A 22,969-nucleotide genomic window follows, 5' to 3' on the forward strand; every position below is an offset into this window, starting at 1 on the left:
AGGTAGAGGGGAGGTCTGGGTTTCAGTCCACTCGGACAGTCTTGACCCAGAGTCAGCGCTAGGCTTAAGGAAGGTATGTGCAGATGGTAGGGGGAGAGTCCATGGAAATAAGGAATCCCAGGGGGTGTGTTTAGTCAGCTCTTACCTCCTTGCTGGAAAATCAGCCATTATGGATTTGGAAGAATGATGCACTCTGGGACAAACTAATGCCACACTCTACAGGATGTGGTCATAACTATGAGGAGTTGCCCTGCTCTCATTGGTCAGCAGTGACCTGGTGCTTGACCCAGAGAATTTTGAATAAGTATCTGAGAGGGGCAGAGCCCTCCAGATCTGCTGCTTGAAACTGAATGAAGCAATATACTGATTTAGTGGAGGAACGCCTGGCTGCCAGAATGACATCACGGACTTCAGGAGGCAAGTCAAACGGAATCAACTGTCGCTGCTCAATCTCTACCCATGTAGGTGGAGACTGGACAGTTTCGGGTGGAGGACCGTCCCCTGCTGCTGCGACAGAAGATCTGCCAGAAGAGGCAGTCGGATCACGGGATCCATGCTCATACTGAGTATCTCGGGATACCAAACTCTTCGAGCCCAGCCTGGAGCCACAAGTATGACTTGGACACAGTCGCGCCTGATCTTCTTTAGCACTCTGGGTAGAAGTGGTATAGGCGGAAAGGAGTACAATAGAAAGCAGCTCTACTCGCGACAAAAAGCTCTAACCAAGGCTCTCCCCACTGTTGAAAGAGACCTTGCGCCACCTCCGAGTGAAGACACCATTTATGATCCATCAGGCATCGGCGGCTGAGTTCGCCCGCCCTGGCGTTCAAAGAACCTGCAGGTGTTGAACCGTAAACTAAATGCCTTGACGTTCCAGATATGTCCAGAGGCGCAGAATCTCCTGACATAGGGTCCATGACCCAACCCCGCCTTGTTTGTTGCAATACCACATGGCGGGTGTGTTGTCTGTGAACACTTGCACCACCTTCCTCTTGACAGAGGGAAGGAATGCCTTCAGTGCAAGAAGGATCGCCCGAAGCTCCAGAAGGTTGATATGGAGCCGGGACTCTGCCGGAGATCAGAGGCCTCTGATCTCCGCCTCGCCCATGTGGCTGCCCCATCCCAGGAGGGACGCATCCATCACCACTGTGTGCTCCGGTTGGGGAAAGGAGAGGGATCTACCACTGACCCAATGCTAATTTGTGAGCCACCACTGCAATTGCTGCGCAGTGCCCTCCGAGATCTGGACATAGTCGGACAGGTTCCCCTGATGCTGCACCCACTGGAACTTCAGGTCCCACTGCAGAGCCCGCATATACCATCTGGCATTGTTGGTGAGCAGGATGCAGGAGGCCATGAGCCCCAGCAGCCTCAAGGTGGTCCTGACTGAAACCCAGGACAAGGACTGGAAGATCAGAATCATAGCCCGAATGTCCCGGACTCGCTGTTCAGGAGAATAAACCCATAACTGCGCCGTGCCCAGAACCGCCCCGATGAAGAGGAGCTTCTGAGAGGGTATCAGGTGCGACTTCGCCACGTTGATGGAGAACCCCAGCAAATGCAGGTGGTCAGCCGTAGTCTGGAGTTGGGAGACAACTGTTTGGGTAGAGCCCGCCTTCAACAACCAGTCGTCGAGATAGGGGAAGACTGAAACCCCTGATCTGCGCAGATGAGCTGCGACCACCGCCATCATTTTCGAGGGGCGCTTGTAAGGCCAAAAGGAAGCACAGTGAATTGAAAATGCTTCTGCCCTACTATGAATCACAGGTAACGTCGGTGGGCAGGTAGGACGGAGATATGAAAATAAGCGTCCTGCAGGTCTAACGCTACCATCCAGTCTTGCGGGGCGAGGGCAGACAAGACCTGAGCAAGCGTGAGCATCTTGAACTTCTCCTTCTGGAGGAAGCAATTGACGTTCTGAAGGTCTAAGATATGACGCAGGCCTTTGTCCTTATTTGGAACCAAGAAGTAGTCGGAGTAGCAACCACAACCTACTTCTGGCGTTGGAATGCGCTCAATGGCCCCCTTGGCCAAGAGGGACGCAACTTCCTGCTGGAGAAGTGTCAAGTGATCCCCCGACATGCGGTGATATTGAGGTGGCATGGCTGGGGGTGTAGTCTCGAAGGGGAAGGAGTAGCTCCTTCGGACAATCTGCAGAACCCACCTGTCCGATGTGATGGTGCGCCAGTGGTGGAGGTGATGGCGAATTCTGCCACCCACTGGTGTCTGGTGGGCCTGAAACATCGGACTAGGAAGGTTTGGAGGCAGTGGCAGCAGAGGGGGTGGTGAACTAACATGCACGCTGGCCCTGTGACCCGCCTCTGCGGGTCCCACGTCAGCAGCTGCTCTGAGACTGTTGCTGCGCAGGCTTGTGGCTTTGAAATGAACGTGCTTGGGCGCCCCTTCCTTGGCCACGAAAGGAGCGAAAAGCAGAAGTGGAAGGAGTGCATGTGGCCGAAAGGCCTAAGGACTTGGCCGTAGCCCAGGAGTCCTTGAACCATTCCAACGCGCAATCTGCCTTATCGCCGAACAGGCGATTGCCATCAAAGGGCATGTCCATCAACATATTCTGGACATCCCCAGAAAAGCCAGTGGTCCTCAGCCAGGCGTTGCGACGTAACGCCACTGTCGTAGAAATCGCCCTGCCCAGCGAGATAGCAGTGTCAAGACCACAACAGATGGTGAACTTGGCTGCGTCTCTCCCGAGCAATAGCTTGGGAGAGTATGTCTGAGCCTCCACCAGACACTGAAGCAGCACTTGCGCAACCGTATCCCACACAGAATGGGAATAACGACCCAAGAGACATACGTTGTTCATAGACAGAAAAAATCTTCTTCCCAAACTGCTCCAGTTTCTTGGATTCTCTGTACGGAGGTGCGGAAGGGAATGCGCTCGGGGACGCAGAGGCTTGGACAACCAAGCTCTTGTGGGTAGGGTGTTGGGAGAGGAAAACGGGGTCGCCCGTTGACGGGCGATGGCATCCGGCCACGTTCTTGTCCACAAGGAGCCCCTGTGTTAGGCCTGGACCAGGTGCCCAAAAGAACGTCTGAGAGTGCATCATTAAAGAACAGCAGCGGCTCTGTAGAAGAAGACACTGGCTGGAGCACCTCTGTCATGAGGTTGGTCCTGACGGCCACAGTAGGGAGCTCAAGGTGGAAAGTAGAAGGAGACAGTGCGCCAGGTTCCGGAGCATAATTCTGGTCACCTGCATCCCCCGGATCCTCATCCCTGTCCGGGTCTAACTTGCATTGAGCTACGAGAGGGTCCTCAGACCCCTCCCAGTCCTCCATAGCGTGCCGAACAGGTGGAACATACGGAGGTGGATGGACAAAGGGAAAAAAATACCTAAACGGTATCGGAATCGGCGTCGGTCGACAACCTTCCGGCACCGACTCCACGTCTGGAAGGAGGCCGGGACTGCGGCCGGGGGCGGAGCCGTCGATGGAGGTCATACAGGGGCAACCGACATGGACAGGGTCCATGCCTGGATCCATGGGTGTCTCTCTGCGTCGAGACCGGAGTTATCGATGACTTCGGGGCCGGCGACGTCGAAGACAGAGGACCCCCAACCGGGGGTCCTCGGTCTTCGTTTAAAAATACATGTATGTTTTTAATATTTAATATATTGTTTTGTTAAATAATGTATCATAACAAACATATCTTAAAATAAAAATGTGCTTTTATTAAAATATCATAAAATACAATTACAAATTCTACATTATTCATTGGATTATCTTTTAAAAATTTACCTTATATATTAAAATGTAAATAAACATTCTTTAAAAATCTCCCCACCCTTAGCCCCTACAAACCCAATTTCCCACTACAAAAACCCCCCAAATAATTATATATTACAACTAAAAACACAAACTTCCATTGTGATATAAATAGATAACCAAAACAAATTGTAAACATTCAATCAAACACACTACAATACAATACATACTAATTAATACTTAAAAACAATATTATATCAAATATTTTCAAAATCGATATTTTTTACGATACTATAAACACTAAAAACAATATTTTTAACATTGATATTCCTGTTGACAATATTTTTGATGTCCAGGTATTCTTGACACAATATATTTGTATCACAATATTTTGTACGATATTCTATCCAAATACTAATCTGCAGTTCACTCATGTGGCATGCAAAAGGGATCTCGATGAGAAAGACAGCTTTGTCAAGATACTTAGGGAAATATGCGTCTGCTCAAATGGTGAGCACATGTGGAATGTGAGGACCAAACTGATGTCCAACAGTGGCATGACAAAATGTTTTAGAGGAACACGCGAATCAGTGGTCTTGTAAAGGAATGCTGATTTGGCAAACGCAAACAAAGTTGAAATGGCTGACATGTACCACATTGCACGTTCTTGGCGGGGGTGAACATATCTCACCAGGGCAGTCCCCACAGTTCGAAGATGCCTAGTGCCACTGTCAAATGGAGATTTCATTTGTTGTCTTCCAACTAACACCTGCTCAGCTCATCTAAGGTGTTCAGGGACCCTGTCAATTGCTTGGCGACGAGAAAGATCTTCTGATGATCCAGCCATCTCCAAAGACACAAGTTCTCCTAGCACACAATCCAGGACCCTATTCCACTCTGCTTGTTGCAATACCATATGGTGATCATGTAGTCCATGAGGACCCGCACAGCCTCCGCCTAATGGTTTGGTTGGCAGAAAGACTTTCAGTGAAAGCCCAATTGCACATAGCTCAAATACAATGACATGGAACCAGCATTGTGATTGAGATCTGAGGCCTCTGAGTTTTTCCTGTCCCAGATAGCCCTAACCAATGCCAGCAGTGATGCATCTGTCACAACTGTGAAGGTCTAGATGAGGAAAAGAAATAGGGCTGCCGCAGGTCAGGTTGGTGTTGGTCTGCCACCATGGATGATCCCAAGCAATCTCCTGAGACACCTGGAAGGAATTGGAGAGATAGCCCCGGTGCTGGCTCCTCTGAAACCTGAGGCTTCATTGCAGGGACTGCATATGCTATCTGGACTACAGGACAAGGAACAAGCAGAAGTATAGGAGCCTAAAAGGCATCTTAACCATCCTTACCAAGATCCAACAGTGAGCATGAAACATCGGATCTTATCCTGAATGTTCTGGAATCACTGTGGTGGTGGAAAGGACTTGAATACCACCATTTTCAGGATAGACCCAAGGAAGGAAAGAATCTACATAGTGCTAATTTCTGACTCCAGCTTACTGAAGGAAAACACCAAGGAGGATATGAGAGGCCATTGTCTGTAGGTGTTCTGTGACTGGGGCGAGTCTGCATTGAGCAGCCAGTATCGAGGTACCACAATGTATGCATCCTCGGAAGATGAGCTGCAACCGTTGCCAACACTTTCATAAATACGCGATGGGACAAGTTAAGGCCAAAGGGCAGCATGACATATTGAAAGTGTTCCAATCCCACTGTGAAACCGCAGGTAGTTTCTATGGGACTGCAAGACAGGTATATGAAAATATGGGTCCTGTAAGCACAAAGACACCATCCAATCTTCATGGTGTAGCCCATAAAGGATATGTTACAAAGTCTGCATTTTGAACTTTCTCAGAGACTGCCCTTCTTCAGCATGCGAAAGTAACATAAATAGTACACCTTGCCCGTCTACGAGGTCTGGCACTAATTCAAAGTCATACTTGGCCAGCAGCAGGCTAACTTCTTGAATTAAGACGGAGTTATTTTCTGCTGAAATTTGACCTTGCATGGGGGTATATAAGCCATGGAAGAAATGAAAGGTAGGTAATAGCCTCTTTGAACAATCTGCAAAACCGATCCATCTGATTTGATGGATTTCCAGCGGGGAAGAAAAGTCTCATCCTGCCCCCTACTAGCTGACTCTGGGTCAGAGGGCAAATCAAAGCAGCCTGGGTCCCACTGCAGCAGGAGCGGAGGAAGTAAATGAATGCTGCCTTGCTATAGTAAGCAGGTTTTACCGCCTCCATGACCTCCACCTAGAAAAGGCAGGGAGGGTTGCTGCACCAGTTGAGATGGTGGACGTTGTCAGGAAGCAAAGACTCTAAAATAAGTCATAAATTTACTATACTGCTGGTAGAATTGGTGGGCTGACAATAATAATCTCAAGTATAATGAGGAGGCACAATTATCCTTTGATCTCTGAAGCGCTAAGTAAACCTTTGCACCTAAAAGTGTAGATCTGTCAAAAAGGCATGTACATGACATACAGACTTCCCCAAAACATCTAGTTGCCTGCAGCAGTGTGTTGTTCAAGTACATGTTTTGATGTATTCTATCTATTGTGAATAGTTTGGGCAAGAGATACTGGAATGTCTTGTGGGACGGCTGGATCTTACTTGCCAGATCTTGCTTGCCATGTCTCACAAATTGCATTCAAGAAGCCTAGGCCAGAGAGGCTGACGAAAACATATTTTAGTCAAATGCTCTGTCTGGTGCCGAAGGAGGTTTGAGGGGAAGACATTTGGATTCACCTTACTTGTTGATGCCTGGACCACAAGGCTTTTAGGAGTGTTTTATCAGAAAAACAAGGTTGCCAGGGGCCAGTTTCCTCGCCACAGTTCGCTTGACCGGAGGAGGCCATGACAGTATTGATAAGTGCCTTGTTAAAAGGCAATATACTAGAGGCTCTGATGAAAACAATCCGGTTGGATTATTTCAGTCACCAAACTGGCTTTAGCTTCAACCACAGGAAGCTGTAAATCTGGTGCCTCAGCTGCTCTAACCACTACCACTTCAAAGCAGATGTTTTTTCCTTTGACGTACCAGGTGGTGAGTCCAGCTAGGTCTCAGGGGAGGTGTCTGCCCCACTGCTATTCTGTAGTTCTAGGTTAAGACTTTCACGAGTGTAATGAGGGGGAAGCAAATTGTCTGCCTTCCTGTTGTCATCAGTGCGGTGAGGGACGTTCTGTAAGCCTTTAACCGCGTCAGAATCAGAATAAAATAGAGCCTCTAGCCACTGCTTATATTGGAGTTGTGGAGGAGACTAATGATCTGGTTGGATGACCACTGGCTGTGCCTTGGTAGGTGTCGAAACAGAAGTGACTGGCATTGCCTTGGAGCCAGCGTTGTGCCTGTATTGGTGTTGGTATGGGCCCAGAGACTAGTGCAGAGGGGAAGAACAGCATTGTGGAACACCCACGGGTAAAAGTCTGAGGAGGGACCAATCTCGCTCTGTGGGGATCAAAGATGCTGAAAGCACCTGAAAGATTTGCAGAATGGCCTCTTTGAAGCCTACAATTTGATTCAGGTGAGCAATGTCTTGGGGACTTTGGAGCACGCCAGAATCAACTTTTGCACCGGATTGCATTGGGAAGAAGCTGGCGATTAGGAGCCCTTCGAGTGTCATCCTCGTGACTTCTCACCTGATTTCAAGTGTAGAGTCACGCTTGGCTTCCTAGAGCTTATGGATTTGTTTTTTTACTTCAACTTACCTGGAAACTTTGAGAAAGAAAGCAACTTTGCAGAGGCCTGATGCATGATTTGGAGCAAGACTGTATTCTTCGAAAGTAACTTCTTATACTCACAAGAAAAAGTTTCGCCTCTTGCTCTCTGATCAACTTTCGGTGCATGAAGGCACATTTCTCAAACAGCCTCAAGTTGTGACCTTAGCATAAGCACTAAAGGCACAAATTGTGTGGGTCTGCAACTGACGTGAAGTCCCTAATGTCCGACTCCATCTTATGTAGGCCTTAACTCAATTGTGGTTCATGAAGGCTGCTACATTCCTTAACTTAGACAATGGAAGGCGTCATATTACCTGATTTATGCAGAATCATTGTCATGTCTGCCTTTTAAATCAGATGTCGCCAGACCTTATCTTTCTAGGATTTATGATAGCATTAAGTTCTTCGATTAATTACATAGATACAATATTTAATGCAACATTTGGTTGGGTCGAATGTCTACTCATCATGTCAAGGTAAAAAAAGGAACATATACGGACATATAACTAAAATAGTGTAGTCTGTATTGATGTCCTGCCTTATGTTCATAAGAAAACGTATGTGACGCATAACTTGAGGCACATTATCTATGTCAGACATTCCTAAACTTATGTAAGAAATCCCAATTTCTGATAAGATTTAGTATGCAAGAACTGCAATTTGTCCACTTGTCAGCAGACGTCCTTTACCCAGATTGTCGCTCAATATTCTGCCAGACACTGCCTCACCTGCTGCCAGTGCACTTCACACTTCGCAGATGACCGATTTCGCCTGCAGATTATAAAGCAAAATCCCTGAGGAAAGCCAACTGACTGCTACCGCAGTGGGTGTTTGCCTTTCAGATGGAACACTATCTTCATGCCTCCGCTAATAAAGACCACTTTTGCTGTCTAAAAGGTATTGTAGTGCGTCTCTTCTCCCTAAGAAACTCTACACTGCAAGTTGCTCTGCCTTTCATGCTCTCGTAGTATAGCACAGAAGTAGGCATTAGGGTGTTAGGTTTTAGATAACATTTTAAATTACATTTAATCAACGCAGGAAATGTTCATATTATTCTCGTTATTTATAACCCGTCTTATTGCTGTTTTTATAATATTCTGTGTAGTTGTTTTAGATGTGCTAATAAACTGATTGCCCGAGTAGTAATAAATACTCTTAACTTTGTAACTTATGCAACAAAACCAACATCTGCTTCCTCGGCCACAACAACTTGAATCTGGTCTTCAGGGCACACACCACCCCTCTCACAATGTCAGATATTTATTTTTTTTGGTGACTTTTTTTTGGAGTCGTCAGAGAACTGACACATTGGGAGTAGAGCTCTGAATCAGGATTGCAGGGCACGGAAAGAAAGAACTGATGTTAGTGGACAGGACTGGCCCCTAAATGCAGCCCTGCTCAATCACTTCATAACAAGTACAAGATAACTGGAAAGCCACACTTTGCAACCTGCCAGTGTGCAGGAGTTGTTGCTGGGAGAATATTTCAAGTCCAGTCTGGCACCTAGGATATTTCAAAGGTGAGGATTCTGCAGTTAGCAGTATCCATTGCTATAGGAAATAATAGCATCAGTAACAGAGAGTATAGTAAATTTTCAGTCTCTGAAGAATTGAGGCAAAGAGATAAATATGCACCTATTTGCTGATGGATGTCAGAGATTTTAGTTGAAGGGTGAGAATGAAGGCTCAGGAAGTACATCAATTTTTCTCCATTAGTAAAGGGCTGGTAGATAAGCAGTTAAAGATGTCACCAAGGGAGGGCATGGACATGGACAGAGTGAGAAGAATGTTTTGTGCAGTATTTTACAAATCATGCGCATATTTGGTGAAACCTCGGTTCTTTACATTAACTTGTCTAAATCTACAGTGTTCTCGGGGATAGCTGCCCTCAAGTCTTTGGCTGGGTGTCAGGATTGCGGATTGCCGATTGCCTCGAGTGGGTTTAAATATCTGGGTTTCTTTGTGTCCCCAAATGCCGCACTGGTTTGGGCAGGTAATTAAAACCTATACTGGCTCGTAAAAGAGAAGATATTCGGGTCTGTTTGGTCTTGCCTTTGTCCCTGACTGGTAGGACTGCATTTTTCAAAATGGTGTCGCTGCCTTGGTTTCTTTACAAACTGCAGAATTTCTCCTACACAATTCTACCACAATGGTTCCCCCAACTTAAATTCCATTCTCAATTGCTTCCTCTGGGAGTGTGGAACACCCCACCTTGCCCTTAGTAAATGCTTTAAATCCCCTTACTGCTGGGGTATTGCTGCGGCAGACATTGAATCAAATTATCATGCGTCACGTTTGGTGTTCATTAATGACTGCTGGTACGATCTCCAGGGGGACTCCTTGTGAAGAAGTGCAAACAAGCAGGATAACAGCTAAACAGATCTTCTTTATTTTAGTACAAGGGACAGCAACGTCCTAGCCACAGGGCAGCCAGCAGCAACTTACTCTCAGTACTTGGCAACCAGAGCAAGCCCTCTTTACATTCTAGCTTCCTAAAGGTAGTGTGTTCCATATGAGTGCAGCTGACTAACACAGAGTAATGCAAAGGAAATCACCACACTCCATTTTTGAGTCAGCATAATGGGCTATGGGGGACATTTCTCTCACCTAGTATTTATACCGCGAGGGTCACTGCAGTGGCCTTCCTCCGGCAACTAGAGTGTTCTTGAATCAGTGGAGACATTCTGTCCAAGGGGTGGAGTGGGGTGGTAAGGGAGGCTGGCGGAGTGGGTGCCACCTGCTCCCACACGCGCAGGCATTTGCTTTGGTCTTGCTTTCTTATGTTTCATTTTTCTTGTATGTCGGCCTTCCGGGCTGTGTTCATCTTTCGAAATCAATAAAATGTGTTTTATATATATTTTTTTTTAAAAGAATGCTCTGTGCTGGTTATACTCATAGAGATGAAGTAGCATGGTGGTGTGGTCGACTATTTTGAATGCTCCTAAAATGTCGAGAAAACCGAGGTGAGGTGTTTTTGATTGCAAAGGTGAAATTGTTTACTATTGATGAAAGTAGACTGAGATGAGTAGGTGAAATCTAGATTACGGAGGTTGTTTGAGTGTGTGGTGAAGAGTGAGACTGTCAAACACCAGACATTCAAGCGTTTTTCAAGAACAGAAGAGGGCAGACAGTTCAATAGTAAACAAGTAAGGAAGGGGCAGCTGATAGTTTCTAGCGCAGCGGAATAACCACAGAAGAGTTAAAGCATTGGAAATAGATCTCAGAACGGTTTGATGAGTATGAAGAGGCCGAGCAGTTTAATGGTTTGGAGATAAAAAGAGGCGGCAAAAGAGGACATAGCTGACCAGAGTACGGAAATAACTAAACCATGAACGTGAGAGGGGAGTGAGAGTCGAGAAAGTTTAGGGTCCAAGATAGACATTGGGTTGGGCTTAAGCAAATTGATGAGGCTATTGAATAGTCTATTTTTGCCAAATTAATGGCAGCTTCATGTGGTACTGAATCCCATATATTCGATGTGTTTGAATATATGGGATTTTTCCGGAATTGCACAGATATCTGCATATCGTGAGGAAAGAGCAGGCAAAGATGTGGAGGACATAGCGAGAGTATAGTACACTGCTGAAGGTTCTTTAAAAGATGGAGTAGAGGAATGTTGTGGTTGATCTGTTCAAGGTAGCATATGAAATCATGAATACATTTGTGTTTGGACATGGGATGCTTGGTGATGTCACTGACGGGGGTTTTTCCATAGTAATATGGATTAGGCCATAGTCAATGGGAGGGGAAACGGATGACAGGAGTGACGGAAGTCATGGAGGTAATTTTGAGAAGGAAGTCCAGGTGTTCCTGTTGTTATGGTCAAGGCTAGGGGAGTGCTATGAAGGGGATAGCTTGAGAACAGCTGATTGAGGAATTAGCTGTTGGGTCTTCATGGTTGGGTAACTAGGCAAAGCCCACCAAGGGCAATGATTGAGTGGTCTCAAGGCAATGACCCAGGTACCACCACCGTCATCAAAGAAGGATCTAATGAGGTCTAGTTGTTGGGGGTCGGAGAGATAGTACGGTAGATTGCATGTTAAGAGGATGGTTATTTTAATGTGCACCAGGGGAAAGGGTGCCAGGATGTATCTAAAGCTCACCTTAGATTGCCCTGAACAGAAAGTGTCCTGACAAATAGATACACACATAAACAATTTCTATCAGACTCTTAACATTGACAATGTGTTATACATGCTATCACCACAACTCACTGTGTATACGGGCAATTACCTACACACAAACCCAGTGGTACGACTGATCGGATATATTCTCACACAAAGTGGCACAAGGGCCCTAATCCACAAATACTGGCACACGTGCTGTGATCTACATAGCCATTGGTATGGATGATGTGATCCACACATTGTGGCACAATTGCTTACACACACACGCGACCAAATCCATACACATTGTGGCACAAGTGTTGTGATTACCTCCACACTGGTACAGATGCTTTGAGCAGCACATTGTGGCATGATCGCTTACACACATGCACATGCACTGGAAATAGCAATAGAGGCTTGACCAAAACTAGGGCTTTAACATGTAATAAATGCACGTACTCTTACGTAAGTGCACTTATCAGCATACTCTGTTGTATACGATGCCTTATTCACAAATTTGTAGTAAGACAGCCATAGTTGACTCCACTGCCCTGACCAGCACAGTGGCCCCACATCACTACATATTGTAGCAAGCGTGCCTTGAGCCACACACACAATGTGGCACGAAGACCCTCACCAACACACAGAGTGGCATCAGTGACCTGATCCCCCACACAAATGAACAAGAATGTCATGACCACACACTCTGTGGCATGAGATGTACAATCCATCAGACACCTTGCCAGAATTGCCGTCCCTCCAAATATGATGGCATGGAGCCGTACACTGGCGCCACCCCTAACACTGACATCAATTTACACTACAAACCTGTCAGTATGCCAAGCCTATCTTGGTTAAAGTATCAACCAGAAAGAGCTTTACCAAAGGTAACTTGTCCTTCTTATGGATACTTCCAGCTGAAGATTCCTCACCTTTTGAATAGATGCCAAAGCAGTACCTCTCAAAAGATGGAGGGTCTGAGGAGTGAGCTTTTACACCGGGAAGTCCTGCAGAACTGAATGGCCATCTCTGCAGTCCTGAGAGTGAAGACAGTAATGCCGGGTGCTGATGTGGACCTATGCCCATGTAGCAACCTGACAGATGTCCAACACCGGAGCACCCCTAGCCAACATCCTAATTGCGGTCTGGGCTCTGGTGGAATGAGCCTGAAGACCTTCAGGAGGTTCCTCTTTGTCCAGGACAAAACATGTTTTTAAGCGCAGGCCAATACATCTGGGCACGGTGTGCTTCTGGACAGCCCCGACAAAACTGACAAAAAGACTGGTTATCCATCCAGTACTCCTTAGTTCAGTAGATGGAAAAAGAAAGGGCTATAGTGGGGTCCAGCTGGTGAAACCTCTCCTCCTCTTCTTAAGACAGATGTGGTGGTGGAGAGCAAAAAGTAGAAAGCATTATGGACTGTCCCATGTGCAAGGGTAATACCATTTTCGCCAGTCTGTATCATCAACTTCTCAGAGAAGATGGTGTACAGCACATGCACAGACCGCACCTGCAGTTCAGACAGTGTGTAGAAGTAATGGCAACAAGTAAGACACTTAATGGCCAACAACCAGAGAGGACAGCTGTACATAGGTTCAAAAGGTATGCACATCTAAAAAGTGAGAAAATAAATTAAGGTCCCACGGCGGCATAACACATGGCATAGACAGAAACGTGAGCACTAAATGGAAATGCATCACCACATGTGACTAACAAAGGCTGATCAGGCAAAGGGAAAAAGGCAGAAAGGGCTGACAAGTAACCTTTACCAGTGCCCGCAACAAATCTTGGCAATGCAAAAGTCAAAAGAAACAACAGTTAATCAGATACCTTGCCCTGAAGGAGGTCGACCTGACAGTCCTTACACTAGATCACAAATGTCACCCATTGACCACAGTTAAATGAGTAGGTGGACGGGTGTCTAGCCACTAATATAACAGATACTACTTATGCAGGCTGGGCAAAGCTCCTCAATTGGTTCTGCTGAATCTCTGCGCATAAAGATGGAGATTGTGGAGTTTTGGAAGCAGAACCCTACCCCCTGCTAGCATCCTATGAGGAAGATGGAGCAGCTAACCAATGCTCTTATTCAGAAGGTCAAAGCACCACACTCTGCTACTATCTAAGACTATCTGGGTGACCTGAGCCCAAGCCTTCCTGATCTTCTTTAGAACCTGGGTCAGGAGTGGCAGTGGTGGAAAGACATACAGGAGGCCGCTGCACCTGCTGTAAGCAAAAGACGTGTCCCAGCAATGCGTTGAGGTGGCAACTCCAGCACTCAATAGTCATGAAACTGAGCATTCCCTATGGTGGTGAAGAGATCTACCCGAGGCACACTCCACTGAGCAATGATATTTTGAACCATCAAGGGATGCACGCGCCATTCATGGTCCCCCAGATAAAACCTGCTGAGCATGTGCGCCCTGGCCTTTAGCGAGATTGCCAAACGACTACCCATCCAGCCATCACCAGAGTCTCAGAGCCTCCTGGTACAGCGCCTACAACACCACACCACCCTCCTTGCTGCAATACCACACAGCTGTAGTTCTGTCCATCAGAACTAGGACCGGCTTTACAATAAAGGCCTTCAGGAACAGTAGGATGGCTTGCAGTGCCAGACAATGCATATAGCGCCTCTGCGCTACCAGAGACCAGCTGGACGAGGTGGCTATCATGGCTTTTTAACCACCCCAGCCCAAAGATGATGCATCTGTCACTACTGTGAGCTCTTGATGAGCAGGGAGTCTTGTTGGCATCGAACAGACACCAATGAAGGCCCTGGTTGCCTTATCCTAGATACAGATGGTGTCCAAGAAGCAACCCCAATGCTGAGCCCATTACAGCTTCCACTGCAGAACCTGCATGTGCTAACGTGTATGGGGAACCAACACAATACACAAGGCAAGAAGAGCAAGACACCTCAGAATTGTCCTCCCTGGAACACACAACTGGGCCCAAAACATCAGGACCATAACCGAAAATCCTTAACAGCTACTATGTCAGAGCAGCTTCTCTTTCTTTTGTGCAGTTGCAGTGTCCCCTATGCACCAGCTGCCTCTAGTAAGAAAGCAACAGGAATGGCGCCTATATATGACTCGGTGCCATCACTTCTGGAGGCGGTGCAATGCCGCTATGGAGACCAATGGTGCCACCTGCTGGCACATGGGAGCAATTTTTGGGAACATTCCTGATCCAGTCTGGCTCCTTGTGAATATCGATAGGAAATTAACAGAGCCGGACTGATCGTACCTGGTGATTCGCCAGGAGCCTGGAATGGTGGGGGCCTCCCCCCTCCCACGTGGTCCTACCAATATGCCAGGACTGCTTAGTGTTCCCTCCCAGTCCTGCCCTGGTGTGGTAGGTAAATCTGCCGTCAGAAGTGTCCATCAGAATGTAGCCCGAATCTCGTGATTCATACACTTAAGAAATGATTGTGACGATCCACACACACCCTAGTAAAGTGCTGCAAATAAACAAAGAGAACGATCAACACACACAAATTCACCCTGGTTCTTTGGTCCATGGTATTCCTGTGAACCACACAAAAGACCAGTGTGGAAAGATTGGCCACGGTAGCATTATGACCTATTACTTATTTCTACACTGGCAAAGCAGCAGGATATATGCATTGACGTGGGTGGCAGGATCAGGAATCCCTAAAAAGTTGTACTAATGTTAAGGTGGTAGCCAAATAGGCATTATTGGTGGGATCAAATCGCAAGACTATTGTTGCGATCAAAGAACAAGAGGCCACTAGAATTAATGTCTAGGTAGGCAGAACCAGTGTTTGTATCCATGTGCTAAAAGCCTGAAGGAGCAGATTAAAAAACACATGACGCAACGTTAATTATAAAAAAAAGATAACAAGAATTCCATTTAGATTTAATATGCTTTATTTATCGAAATTACATATTTACAGTGCCTTGATTCGCTGGAAGACAATTAATAAACAAACATAAATGTCGATTTTGGAGAACAAAATTAGGGAAACTTACTCTTTAGAGAATACTTTTCTGACACTCCGTCCCTTGGTACAGAGTCTCGTAATCAAAGTGCTCATCTCTCTGGGCACCTGCTGGCACCACATCAATTTCAGTGTGCCTTTTTGGTAGATATTAAAACGTCTACAATAAGAAATCTTGCTAGGATGTGATCCATTGCTGAAAGATTTTGTGCAGGAGAGGATTATTCTGGGACCGGTCATCAACTAATCCTTGGGGTAAATTGGTGGTCCCAGTTTGAATCTTTCCATGAATAACAAAGAAGCTGCAGCGCTGGAAAATCTAGGGGAGTAGGCCCATTATTTAATTCGTAAATGAATACAGGTAGCTGGTGCGGACCCTCACTGTACGAGACAACCACAATGAAGGTGGGGCTGGGGTCTCGGATGGTGATAACCACATATCTAGGCCCATGAACGTGATAATCCCATGGATATTTGAGGGTCTCTAAACATGATCATCACGTGCACACTAGAGAACTTATAGGTATAAAAAAGAAGTTATGATCAAGAATCTTTGGATGGGGCTGTCGCTCCCTCAACATGAAAGTCACTGGGGGAGTCTCTGCATGTGTAAATGAAATGGACACGGGATGTGGCCTCTTTCTATATAACAGTCACATGTTTGGATAAGATGATCAAATGGATACCTGAGGTTCTGTATTCGGAGGCCACATGCATACCAAGCAGGCGCACGGATACCTCGGGTTCGTGGTTGTGATACCAACATGTATACTGGAGATTTCTGAATGCCACAGATGTGTGGATAATGGGGTCTTTGAATGAAACTGTCACAAAATTATAAACAAATGTTTTAATCTACTGTGGTTTCCGTGGTATTCTTTCGCCCAATGGAACGTCAGTGGTCAGCTTCTGCGAAAGAAGGAGAAAAAAATAATGGTCAGACCAGAAACTTTGGAAAATGTATGCGCGAGACAATGGGGCGTTGACAGAGGACCACAGGTAGCTAGTGGATGAATAGGAGTCCAAGACAGCAGAGAGACAAGGTGTAAGAAATGGAGTGGCAGAGGTAGAGACCAAGAGGAGAGGGTGCAAAACCAAAAATAGAGTGGTTGGGAAGATGGTGGGTAGGACGAGCCGAAACCAGTCACTTACAAAAAGTTCCCTTTTAGAATGAGAAAACTGTTGTCCCTGTGCAAGTTCAATGTTCCTTTTAAAACCATTTCAAAAAAAGGTTTTTATAAACTTCTATAACGTCTAACGGGGTAGAGCCTTATGAGTAGTCAGCTGTCACACGTAGATGATAATGTGTCAAATCACATGCAGGTTCAAATGCCAATTAATGATACAGGTGCACAAACTGTGTCAAACAACCCCTGTGAGAACTCTGTAAAGAGAGGCTTGGAGAGACCTTGGAGGTGCCTGGTTACAAATGTCCTGAAAAAGTATCTGGTTTGTAGACCCACCTGATGTTTGTTCGTCCAGCACAAGGCAAACCCCTGTAGCACACCCACAATAACCACGCTGAAGTTTCAAAGGTGAATGAGCAATAAAGAATAATTAACATTTTCATTTTATCTTGTAATATTTGCTGTGCTTCTACTAAGACAGGTCAAATGTCACGCTATATCTTGCCTCAAATTGATGCTTATACTTTTAATTTAGAGAGGGGTGTTTAATTTTCCTTCTCGGCCAAGTGGGAGATATTTGTAAAGTATGCTATGTGACAATGTTGCAGGGGTACAGACCGTGCGAAAGAAAAGGCCATAGGATGTAATTTTTTCTAACATGCAACAAAAATTAAATACTTGTAAATTAAAAGTACAAATCCTTCAAAATGCATCAGCAGCTGGGAGAGCCCAATAGGGGCACCATTTTTTGTAATTCTGAAATCTGATGGAAGCAAAGGTTTTAATAGGATCAAAACAAATCAATGCACTTGGTGATGGGAAAAGAAGCTCACTGAATTCCGAATTCTACACATTATCATTTATGCGCTATATATTTTTATCAGTAAAACTGTATGTCTGTGCAAATTTAGTGGTCATTTAGATGGAAAATGTGCTGTCTGTAAATTGCAGCCTACTACTGCACCATTCTTTAGTAATATATTTGAAATGTGCTCCAAAATGCACCACTAGCTACATACTACATACACCCTTCCTACTCTCCTGCTGAACACATTTGCTACACTTGTTCTTTGTTCGACACTTGGATTTTTCACAATTCCTATGACTTCTTTCATATAACACTGATGGCACCACTCCCACTCTGAAAATTTCTCCAGAGCCACTGATGTACAGTGCACCCCTCTTTTCCTGAGAGTGGCTCCTGCCCCCTCTACCCAAGCTGTGGTAGACTGACAGTGGTGACAGCATTAATGTATACTCAATGGGTACATACTTAGTTAAGGAGGGGCTGCCTACCAGCAGCCGGCTGGTAAAGTCTGCACAGGCTCCCTTACATGGATTCTTTTTGCCTCCGTGGTCTAGGAGAGTAGAGTCTGCATCATATGGTTACCCCCACTTTTTGCTGTGTTTCACTGTTTTTTTCGACTATATTCTGGCTGTGGCCCTGTTAATCAGGACCACAGCCTAGCTGTTCTCTCTCTAAATTGATACCATGTACTCTAGGTACATACCAGATTGGTTACTGAGTTACCTTGTGAAACCCTAGTATATGGTACCTTAGGTACCGAGTGCATAGGCACCCCAGAGGCCTACCAGGGGCTGAAGCATGTATAATGCCACCCTTGGTAAGCCTTCCAAAATGGCACCACAGGTCTGCACTTGCAGTCTGAGTAAAGTGGTGCAAACACCCCTTACTTAGATATAGTATACCTATATCTACCTACACATATAGACACATATTAACCTATAAGTCACTCCTATGGCAGGCCTTGACAATCCTGAAGGCAGAGTGCTTGGTTTTGTGTGAGCTGAGCCGCTCTGCAGCTTTCGGAAATCCTTCCTTATAGCTGTTCTATGATATAGCCATACAATATACTCTTAAGTGCATTATAATCCTTGAGGTTAATGCTAACTTTGGTTTGGCTTTATCAAAACATGTCGTGTTTGGTGTCAACACTTTGTAATACTACCCCCCACCAGTTCTGGCGGCGGGGGTAGCATTCCACCCTCCTAGCGGGAGAAGACAAGTACACACTGGTATACCCGGTTAAAGTTTTAAAGAGCCTCTGCATTACAAAATGGATGCTGCTGCCACAGACACGAGTCTGACGTCCTGCTGCTGGATGAAACTCCGGCAGGGGAGGCCTGGACAATAGGTATCCTGTCCAGGGAGGTGCCAGCACCTCCCCAGACAGGCTTTAGTGTATTGGGTCAGGGTAGGTTGCATTCAGTGAATGCTTTTCAGACACTGCCTAGGGCACACAAGGTGCTCCATGCATTTCCCAGTCCAAACCGGTTGCTGGCGCACTCAGCCCCAGCTCTGACACGAAACTGGACAAAGGGGAAGGGGTGTAACCACGCCCCCTCCAGGTCCTCCCATAGGTGGGACCTTGAGTTAGTCCATCCCCTAAACTTAGTATAAGTATAGGACCCCAGTCCCTAAGACTTTAGATTACCCTGGACGAAACTCTGAAGACAAAATCTTGGACCTTCGACATTCCATATTGACTGGAAGAAGGAAGAAATCCCCCTTGGGGTCAAGGAGTGACCCCCCCCCTGTTCAAAAAGACACCTAAGAGCATCTTGCTGGTCTGCATTTTCGAGGCTCCCGCTGGATCCCGAAGAATCTGCGACTCAGGACAAGACTTCCAGACATCTCCAAGGCTGACAAGTCCCCAGCAGAGCTGAGACCTGTAGCTGACACGAGAGACGTGGGATCGGAACTCCTGGACATCCTGCAAGTTTGGATCTCCGAGGCTGACACGAGTCCCCAGCAGAGCTGAGACCTGTAGCTGACACGAGAGACGTGGGATCGGAACTCCTGGACATCCTGCAAGTTTGGATCTCCGAGGCTGACACGAGTCCCCAGCAGAGCTGAGACCTCCTGTAGCTGACAGGAGAGATGTGGGACCGCAACTCTGGTACATCCTGCAAGTTTCCAACTGCATCTACTTCCCGAAGTTTCCCAAAGTTGTGCATTGGGCTATTTGTTGCCCTTGCCCCGAGCACCTTTTGCACCGAAGCTGAGAGGCCAGCACTCCACAAGTGTCCCGTGAGTCCCCTTTCTTCACCGCAGCTCGAGGCTCCTTCGCGATCTCTAGTCCGTTGGCTAGTGGTTCTCCACGAAGGATAAGCCTTTGAGAAATTCCTTTATCTATCTATCTGATCAAAGGGATTTATTGTTGCAAGAATTCCTGTATCTTGAGAGTGCTGCAAGATGGACTCGAAGTGAGCTGGGGCAGAGTCCAGATTGAGTTAAGGAGAGAAGGTAAGGCAAGACCTGTGAAGATTCTGAAGTTAAAGGATGACAATGGCTGGCTGCACACCAGTTAGAAAATCGTAACCATTTAGATTTGTAGGACTTGTTTGCAGATTCTGCTCTAGCTTTTGCTAAGATGTTTCCTTGTTGCTGAGGAATGTCTAATTGGTGGAATTCATAATATCCAAGATCCAGGCTGCTAAATTTAGAGCTTCCAGATTTGGATGCATTACCTGACCACCGTCTCTGTACAGTAACCCTGGGACTGGTTTGAGTTAAACAAGTTGCTGTTCTGACATTAGGAGAAGTTCTGGATAAACCAGAACTGTTTTGGCCACGCTAGGGCTTTCAGGATGGTCCTGCACGGCTTTTGTTTTATCTTGCGTAATACTTTTGGTAGAAGAGAAATAGGTGGGAAATCGTAGAGGCACATGCCTCAGAACATTTGAAGAGCGTTCCCCCATAATCCCTTGTGTGGGAACCTACTGGAATAATTAAGGCATTTTTTTGTTGTTTGGAGTTGCGAAAAGTTCGAGGGAAGGAGTTCCCCACCTGTTGAAAATCTTGTGTGGTTGGTTGGGAGACAGCACCCTTTACTGGCATTCCGTTAAGGAACTGCTTAATTAGTCTACCCATATGTTTTTTGTCCCCTGAACATATTCTGCCTTCAGGGAGATTCCACTCTAAGCATCATGCCCATATTTGTTGTGCTTTCTTGCTTAGAGGGCGCAACTTCGTGCCACCCTGTTTGTTTCGATAAAACACTGAGGTTTTATTGTCCGTGTGTATTAAACCTCCGACCCCTGAAGTCTTGGGAGGAAAGCCTTGAGTCTCAATTCCACCTCTCTCAGTTCCAGAAGATTGATTTGATGCTCTGTTTCTTCTGGTGACTATCTTTCACTGACTTCTAGATCTTGGACATGTGCCCCATCCGTACATAGAGGCCACCACTGTCATGATGAGACTCTGGTTTCGGACTGTGAAGATGGACCCTATTATGAGGTTTGCTTTCCTTGTCCACCATCGCATTGCAGGCACCATTTTTGATGTTATCTGCACAATGTTGTTGTCCTGTGTCCATTGCCTGTCCAGTTGTTCCTGCAGTGGTCTCATGTACAGTCTGCTGAAAGAGACCTTTGTTGTGGTGAGGTGACTGACAGTGTGATCATCTTTGTTACTCTCTCTTTGGCTGGAAAACATTGCATATGGTGGCATCTATGAAGGATCCCAGGAATGTTATCCTTAGTCAAGGGGTTTGTCTTTGTTGATGTGAAGGCCCAGGTTTTGGAAAAAATGCATGCACACTCTCGTCAGACTCTTTGCAGCCCTTGCAGAGTGAGCCTGTATCAGCTAATTGTCTAAGTACAGGAATATCTGATGTCCTGTCTTTCTTAGATAGGTTGCTACTGGTGCCATAAATTTGATGAAAATCCTGGGGCAGACCACTGAACTGATAAGGTTTCCCTGCCACCTCTAACCTCAGATATTTTTTGTGTCTGACTTGAATAGGAATATGAAAATAAGCGTCTAGAAGATCCAGAGATGTCATGTGATTCCCCCCCTGTTCAATAAGTGAATGACATCCAGCAGTGTGATCATTTGAAAGGATTGAGTCTTGAGATATTTGTGAGTATTCTGAGATCCAACACCTGTCTCTGTTTTCCATTCTTTTTCCTGACGAGAACAAAGTTGGATTAAAATCTGTGTATCTGTTGTGTTGGGGAACCTCCTCTATAGATCCCTTTTCCAGCCGGGACTGAATTTCGTCTTTCGTCTCTCAATTGAAAGTGTTGATGAGTTCTTTTGACAGGTGGAGAAACTCTAGGGTGTGACCATACTTTATGATATCTAGGACCCACCTGTCCGCGGAGATAGTTGTCCAATTGGTGAAGCAGTTGAGAAGAGTGTTTTTGAAATGTGATGGAGGTGGAGGCATTGAAGGGACTGGTGGAACTTTGTAGTCACTGTTTTCAGTAGGAAATCAGCCCTTTTGAAGTAGCTGCAGCACATCTTCATCCGATGTGCCTGGAGGAAGTGGAAGCTTGTGAAGGACTGTACAGAAGCAAGTACTGTTGGCAATATTCTTATGTTTGTTGGTGGTATGGCTGGTATCAATAGGGTTGGTATCCACCATGAAAGGAGTATTGACCTCACCCTCGATCACCTCGTTATGAAGAGAATCCTTTTTGTTGAAGTATTCCTAGAGTACGCGCCTTTTCTGTGTCAGCTTTTATTGATTACATCGCGTCGATGTGCTTACTAAATAAAGCCTCACAATTAAAAGGCAAGTCCAATATCCTTGAGTGGACTTCCGGTCGGAAGGAGGTTGCTTTAGGCCACCGCTGTCTCCATAGAAATGCTGCCCCTGCCATTAGTCTGAACCCTGCCAGGGGCATATCCATTGATGAAGCAATAATTTCTGATGAAATTCTTCCACCTTTATTGTTCTTGCTTTTTGTCTCCTGGTAAGGAATCAAGAAATTGGGCCAGATTCAACCACATTTGGTGATCGTACCTGCCCAGGATAGCGAAGGCATTGGAGGCTCTTATTGTTACTGCTGCCATAGCTGAAAATATCTTCCCAATATTATGCAGCCAACTGACTTCTTTATTGAGGGTGCTGAAAATGGGGGTGCAGGATTTGTTGATCTTCTCTGTGCTGCCTGAATAACCACAGAGTACGCCTTAGGATGACCGATCAGGTAGGTCGGGGAGTTGTCTGGGGCTTTATTCTTTTTGTCTAGCCAGGGCATCACTGCGGTTACTGTTGCAGGACTCTTCATGGCTCTCATTCCAAATGTATTCTACGATTGGTATTGATCGTATGGTCTTCTTGGTAGATTCTTTGAAATCATATAAGAAACAGTCTGTTTGATGTACTTTCATTGGTAGGTTGAAAAGTGTTGCCGCTCTTACTAGAAGCAAGTAAAATCCTCCAAAGTCATCAGGTAGTGAAACAGAACCTACCAGTGATGAAGGAGCAAATATGGGTGTAATATAGCCATCCCAGTCATCGTCCGCTGTAGATGTTTGAACCTGTGGTATTTCTACGTCTTTCGGTTCA

The 22,969-nt window shown here is 45.9% G+C and overlaps 1 protein-coding gene across 2 annotated transcripts in view; it reads right to left on the reverse strand.

The window, feature by feature from the left end:
* Positions 1-15,430: 15,430 nt before the first annotated feature.
* RNF31 (ring finger protein 31) overlaps positions 15,431-22,969 on the reverse strand; it is a 482,477-nt gene continuing 474,938 nt past the window's right edge. For both annotated transcript variants that reach the window (XM_078644958.1, XM_078644957.1), the window contains one exon: positions 15,431-16,428. In XM_078644958.1, coding sequence (XP_078501084.1) covers positions 16,375-16,428 — 54 coding nt within the window. In that variant the 3' untranslated portion in view covers positions 15,431-16,374. The remainder of the gene's footprint in view (positions 16,429-22,969) is intronic.

This window comes from Lissotriton helveticus, chromosome 5_1, assembly GCF_964261635.1.
Source record: "Lissotriton helveticus chromosome 5_1, aLisHel1.1, whole genome shotgun sequence".
In the NCBI taxonomy this organism is placed as follows: domain Eukaryota; kingdom Metazoa; phylum Chordata; class Amphibia; order Caudata; family Salamandridae; genus Lissotriton; species Lissotriton helveticus.